Source organism: Apteryx rowi, unplaced genomic scaffold (genome assembly GCF_003343035.1).
Source record: "Apteryx rowi isolate R43461 unplaced genomic scaffold, aptRow1 scaffold_820, whole genome shotgun sequence".
Taxonomy (NCBI): domain Eukaryota; kingdom Metazoa; phylum Chordata; class Aves; order Apterygiformes; family Apterygidae; genus Apteryx; species Apteryx rowi.
Genome location: NW_020451117.1, coordinates 175311 through 181922, shown reverse-complemented (window position 1 = coordinate 181922; position 6612 = coordinate 175311). Strand labels below are relative to the sequence as shown.

The 6612-nt window shown below is 48.0% G+C and overlaps 1 protein-coding gene across 1 annotated transcript; it reads right to left on the bottom strand.

Annotated features, from left to right (window-relative positions):
* Positions 1-2512: 2512 nt before the first annotated feature.
* On the bottom strand, positions 2513-5231 carry HOXA10 (homeobox A10). The gene is made up of 2 exons (XM_026089572.1): positions 4406-5231; positions 2513-3002 (listed from the first exon to the last, which is right to left on the bottom strand). Exons 1-2 carry the CDS (start codon positions 5229-5231, stop codon positions 2728-2730), a joined length of 1101 nt encoding a protein of 366 aa, XP_025945357.1. The 3' UTR covers positions 2513-2727.
* Positions 5232-6612: the final 1381 nt, after the last annotated feature.

The following is a 6612-nucleotide window of genomic DNA, read 5'->3' as shown; positions in this document are numbered from 1 at the left end:
CCACGCTCGCCGGGGCCTTGCTTGTGTTGGTGCTCGGCGTGGGGCAGACTTGATCTCTTTCCCCTCCATCAGGGAGCAGAGAGCCTTTTGCTCGCTCTTTTTTTAATAAATCCAGACAGAAAAATAAAAAAGCCACTCCCCACCCCCCACCCCGCCGACCCACGCCGAGCAGAATGCAAAAACGCACCTGACCTTGAATGCAGCCTGCAAGAGATATTAAAATCCCGTAAGCAGGCAGGGACTCGCTTAGGAGCTAGCTAACCTTGAAGAACTTGTCAAGCTTCCCCCCTTGTCTGCCGTGTTTATCTGAGGAATCAAAGGAGCCTCCGTTGCAGATGGGAAACAATGGCATTGGGACTTGACGCTTAGAGATAACTTCGGCGTTAAGATTTCTTCGGGCACAAAGGACCCTCGCACCAAGCATACCTGGTGATGATATCAACTGAAGTAATTAAGGCAGTTTCGTGCTGTAGAGAGAAAGGTGGAGCCCCAACAACATGAAACTACCTAAACCACAGAGCAGTTCTCAGGCGCTAATTATTACTTTCCCCATAGCCGTGGTCTTTAACGCAAGGATCCCACTACGAAAATAAAACCAAAAACGTGACTAAAACACCCCTCTCGCCCGCCCGCACACCCAGCCGGCATCCCTCCGCCCCCCCCCCCCAGCCAGCCTTGGCGGGTTAATGAAAACAAGAGAAATATAATAATAACCTTCCCTACGGGCAGCTTTCGCCTCTCCATGCAGATGCAAACGGGAAGAAAAGGCCGTGCACGACAATGTTACATCATAAAAAGCTAACGGCTCCCAATAAGCCCGGGTTCAAAGTCTATCCCCCCCCCCTCCTCCCAGCGCACACATACCCTGGAAGAAAGCATTAGCTGTCGCTCTTATCCCAGCCCTCGTTTTGCCTTCCCTTTGTGCACGACCCTACTAGATAAACATGCAGCAAAGAAGGGAGGGAGGATGCAAAAAGCAGCATCGGTTAAATAAGCTCTTCCGCATGCAGACAGGTAGGGAACAGCCTTGTCTGAGGGGGTTGGAAGCGGCCCGGTGGCAGCAGGGAGAGACTAATATCACCCCCTCCCCATGTGCTCACCTTCACGATTTCTTCTGAGCCCTGACATAAAGCTAGATTTTTGTCACTGTTCTCTGGAGTTAAAGATCTCCGCACACTTGTAGGTGTTTGATTAAAAAAAAAAAAATCGGTTCCCTACCCTCAAGAAATAGTAATTTGCTTCCTCAGTCTATGCAGCTCCTCAGTCAACTGAAACCACTCGTTCAAGACAGCAACAATCCAGATATACTAGCAAGTCATAAAACTGAACAAAAGCCGACAAACCTTAGAGCACCATCGCTATATGGCCCAGACAAATTACGACCGTCTAGGTAATATTTAAATAGATTCCTAAAGTAATTGCAGGGGGTTTAGGCAACTATTCCTGTTGTAAATGTTCTTGAAGACATAAAGTAGAACCTGAGGATAAACAGTCACAAAAAAAGGTAAAATTAAAAGGATCCATTCCACGTTTTTTATTCTTCTATGAGAACATAAACATCGTCTTTTTCACGCACAGCAGCATTACAATATTAATTTATTCCGATTTAAGGTAAGAACTAGATATAGCTAGAACTAACATTTATAATAACGATAGAATGCATTTGCTTAAAACAGTATCGGCATTTTCATAATAATAGACATTTATACATATCTGTATTTATAGTTTTTCCCCTTCTTTATTTTTTCTCTCTTTTTTTTCACCTATATGTTTGACCCTTTAATGTATGTAACTTCACAGTATAAAAGAAGACGGACATATTCTCCCTTGCTATCTTAGACTCTGGCTCAGAAAGTCCTTCTGATGTTCAGGATAGACATTTTTGAGTAAAATTAGTGAGGAAAAAGTGACTATTATTTTCTCAAGGGGGAATGTTGTGTGCTTGTCATGTGTTACCAACGGTAACGTTATTTATAGACAAAAATTCACTAATTCCACATATTTAAGCAAAACTACGTTAAGTAAATATCTACAACCAGAAAGAGAGAGAGAAATTCAGAGGTAAGTGTCCATAAGCAACACGAACTCTTTTATACCTTTAAAGAGAAGAGATTTCATTTCCTGGCCAATTTTAAAGCTGTATTATTGACTTTTAAGGTAAAGCAAAAACAAAAACAAACAAAAAAAAACACTCTTACACCAGTTCCCATGAAGCTCTTTTAAAGCATGCCTGCATTTCATTATTGTAAGTCCTGCTTGTCGAAGGAAAAAGGGAGGAGGGGGAGAAAAGGAAAACGGAGGGGGCAAAGCTGAGCACCCAATATATATAAATATGGCAAGACTTAAATTATTAATTCTGAAGCTACATACAGTACAAATTACATCACCTATAATTTAAAAGAATGCGCCTTTAACCGAGCCTGTTTACTTTTCAAAGAGATATAGGGGGGAATGATATTTGCAACTCCTGAAATAATATTTATTTGTTTCAAGCCTTAAAAAGGACAATTGAGACCCGGGGAAATCTAAAGGAACGAGGGAAGTTCATACATGGCATTTTGTGCCTTAGCATGGCTCACCCCCCATGCCCACCCCAAGAAGCAGCTATAAAGAGGTTAAGGACATACTGAGAATGTCTAAAATCGTTAATCCATACAGGTGCGGATGACTACAGCCTAGGAAAATGATACTGGCTCTTTAAACCATAAAGATGTGTTTATAGGTTCATCAAGAGAAATTAAAGTTGGCTGTGAGCTCCCGAATTCTATTCTCTCTGTTCATTTTCTTCAGTTTCATTCTGCGGTTCTGAAACCAGATTTTAACTTGTCTGTCTGTGAGGTGGACTGTGCGGCTGATCTCTAGGCGACGCTCACGAGTCAGGTACATATTGAACAGAAACTCCTTTTCCAGCTCGAGAGTTTGATGCTTGGTATAGGGGCACCGTTTCTTTCTGCCACTTTTTGCGGTTAGCCAGTTTGCTGCATTTTCTCCTTTTGAATTGCCTAGTTTTAAGAAAGTAAAAAAGGGACATTACCAGCGGGTACGAGGCAAAGAGCCGGGGAGGGAAAGGGTGGAAAGAGCGTGTGCGTGTGCACAGGGGTTCACTCCTCCAGCTGCGGCCCCGGGCACAGTTTAAATGCAGGGAGTCCGTGTGGGAACTTCGTTTCCCTGAACTTCAAAGCAGCTCCGAAAGGCCCGAGAACTCGCTGGAAAAAGCCTGCCTCTGCCCCAAAATACTAGGGAGCCTCCGGCGGGGAAAGATGCCCAGTGGGCAGTTCATCTCGGACCCCCCCAAAACAGGCTTTTGCTGGCTCCCCCTCGGCCGCTCCCAGCCCACAGCTACTGAGGGGCGGCCTGATGGCTGGCCTGGGGGCATTTCCCTCCCCTCCCCAAACACCTGTTTCCAAAAAGCAAAGCCTGCGGGTCAGAACTTCGTAAGTGTGCTCTGGTGGCGGAAAACAAGGTGAGCTGCAGAGCCGGAGCCTCCCTGCCTCTAGTCCCTGCATTCCCGGAAAGCTTCGCCCTGGCTCTCTGTTTCCAAACGATTTCGTGGGGAAAAAATATCCCCCTTTGCAGGGTGTTTATTCCTATTATTGAAACCGGATGGGAAGGAATAATACCGATCCCTCGATGGCTGAGTGGTTCGTGGGTTTGGGACTGGCTCTCTAGTTGTTTTCTGCTTGCTTTTTGTTTTGATCTTATTATTTTCCAACGGGAGGCCCGAAGGAATAACAGAGCGTCTGAAATGCTGCCGGGGAGAAGAGCCTGAAAAGTCTGCAGCCCAGGGAAGGGGAGTTATTTTTTTTGCCATGAGGAGCAGAAAGGGAAATAAATAGGCAAATTAATAAATAACAACCCTGTTATCTAGTGTAGACGCTGAAGGATACTCGTGGTGCATTCATCAGCCTAATTTGATAGCAGTTCATAGATGGCACATTTCAGTGCGGCTGTTATTCCGAAAAGCATTCTGGATCGTAAAATATAACTTACCGCGTTAATAGGTTTATTTGTTGGCACTGCTTATTGTTTATTTTGGATGCTTTACAAACATCTCTGTTATCTGGCAGGCACCTTCACATCACTGGGAAAAGACTGATCTTGTTTTCCTATACGCTTAAGCTGCATGAAGGCTAAAGTCACCCAGAGCGAAGGCTCTAAGTGTTTTTAACTATAGGATGGACATTAATTTTTACTGCAACCCTATGCCCGAATATTACAAAGTTCAGAAGGTCAGTCTGAGCAGCGCTTCTTGGCAGCCCTGCAGGGCTGCTGGGATCCTCCTTTTGCACTGTGATGCCACTATGATCCTCAACTGCTTTTCTCTCTCGTTTTTTTTGTTTCGTTCCTATCATCATCACCATCATCACCATCATCATCATCATCATCATCATCATTGTTTGCTTACCTACGGGCTCTTTCTCAGGAGAGGCTTTGCTGCTCTCTGACGGAGCTGGCGAGAGCTCCTCTGCCGTCGAAGATGAAGCCTGAGTCTCTTCCTCCCTCTGGGAGACGCACGCCAAGGGGCTGGGGGAGCGCTCCTCGTCCTCGGTCCTCCCGGCGCCCGGCACGGAAGGCAGAGGCGGGGGCGCCTCGAAGCGGCCCGGGGGCCGCGGCGGGAAGGGGGCGGCGGCGGCGGCGGCGGGCCCCGCGCCGCAGCTCCGCGCCGCGCCGTACGCCTGCGACAGGCGGAAATAGCCCGGCACCGGCACCCCGCCGCCGGGGCTGGCGGAGCCGGCCTCGGCGCTCAGCCGCGGGAACGGAGCGGGCTCGGAGGCGGCCGAGCCCTTGGGGCATTTGTCTGAGTCATAGAGGCAGTAGGAGTTCTCCTCTTTAATGTTTTGAGCAAAGGAGCACGAGGTGGCCTGCTGGCTCTCCGGCTCTTCCATGCGGCAGGACCGCGGGGGGTCTAGCCACACTTCCATGCCGGACACGTAGGGGTGCGAGGTGGGGACCATGCTTGGAGAAGTACCTTCATTGCGTTTGCCCAAAACGGGGAAAAGTCCGCAGCTTTGCAACCCGTAGGACAGATCGGACGCTTGTGGCAGGTAGATCCCACTGCTGGGATAGTAGCCGCCTCCGCCTCCGCCTCCGCCTCCTGCTCCCGCCGCTTCCCCTCTGCCCGAGCTGATCAGGGAGTCTACCAAAAAAGAGTTTGCAGCCGGGCTCTCTGAGCATGACATTGTTGTGGAATAATTTGGCGAAGGGAGCAGATAGCCCTTTCTGGCTGACATTTCTTGTGCAAAACATGCTGAATATGATTAGAGATACCCCCGCTCCACGGCGAATGCTTGCAGCCAATGGAAACCCGGGCCTCCCCAGCAACCCCTCCCAGTCTGGTTTCGTATGCACGGAGCTGCTCTCAGGTCGACCTCTGAATTTGGGATATATATGTATATAAATGTGTGATATGGATTTCTGTACACACGCGCGCGCACACTTCGTGCACGTGTGTGTGCCTGCGCCTGTGCGGAGAGCTGCACTCCGGGAAGGCGGTCGGAGCGCGTTTTGGTGGCACTTACTCCAACTTTCGCTTCCCTGTTATCACACGCGCCACTATAAAATAGCCCTGAGGTCTTGATGTTTATTATACCTAGGATGAAGCGGTACACAGATGAAGCTTTTATTATCACTTCTCTCCCCGCAGTCGGGCTTTCAGGAAGTAATGCATGCTCAACTCACTGCACAGCCTATGTTTGTCACGAAATTAATAAAGCCACGGCTCGTCCTGCTTTGTATGCTTAGGCTCTGCGCATTTTATTTGATTGTCTAATTTTTAAGAAATAAAAGACATGTTATTGTTTATCACGGATCATTGGAAACTGTAAACGGGCCTCGTGTCGCTAGCGTTAAACTACTGATGAATGGGCTGTTTCCAGCCTAACATCACCACCAAAACCCCAGGTTAGACTTAAATTTACTAGAAATAAAATGTTTGCTGCTGCGCTGAAGAATCTGTTAGGAAGCAATGCCACTCTAGGAGGACTGATTGTGTGGTTGCAGCTTCCAGTGCTTTAGTTAACGCTGGACTCTTCCCGAGGTCTGATCGCCGCTTAAAATATAAAGCCAGACATATGCCACAGAAAAAATCCAGACGTGAGCAGTTCAAATGGATTCTCACAGGATGCTACACACCCTGTTTATTGATGTGTTTATATTTGGGAGATCATTTTTATTTCCCCCCTCCCCATTTGGGTCATTCACTTTTCGTCTCTTCAAAAGCACCGTCTCTTTCACAAGCAAAGTACTAAATAATGGAAAGAATAAGTAGATGAATCCAGAGATACTAGACAGCTCTGTCCAGTCAACATGCAATTGTGGCGGAGGTAACAGAGAGATAGCAGACAGACAGGCACACAGACAGAGAGACAGATAGATTTTCTAATGAATCGCTAAATGATCCTGGCTTTCACTTCCATCATCTCTCGCTTATGCTATTCCGAAGTCGCCTAACTGCCTGGCCCGGAGGATTAAGGGTTCTTTAGTCGAAACAAAGTCTGGGGCCGCTCAGGGCTTTCCCAGCGTCTGCTCCCCATCCCTGCCGCCGCGCAGGGCTGGCTCCCCTGTTCCAGCCCCTCCGCCCGGCGGACCGCGGTCCGCCCGGGCTCTGCTTCC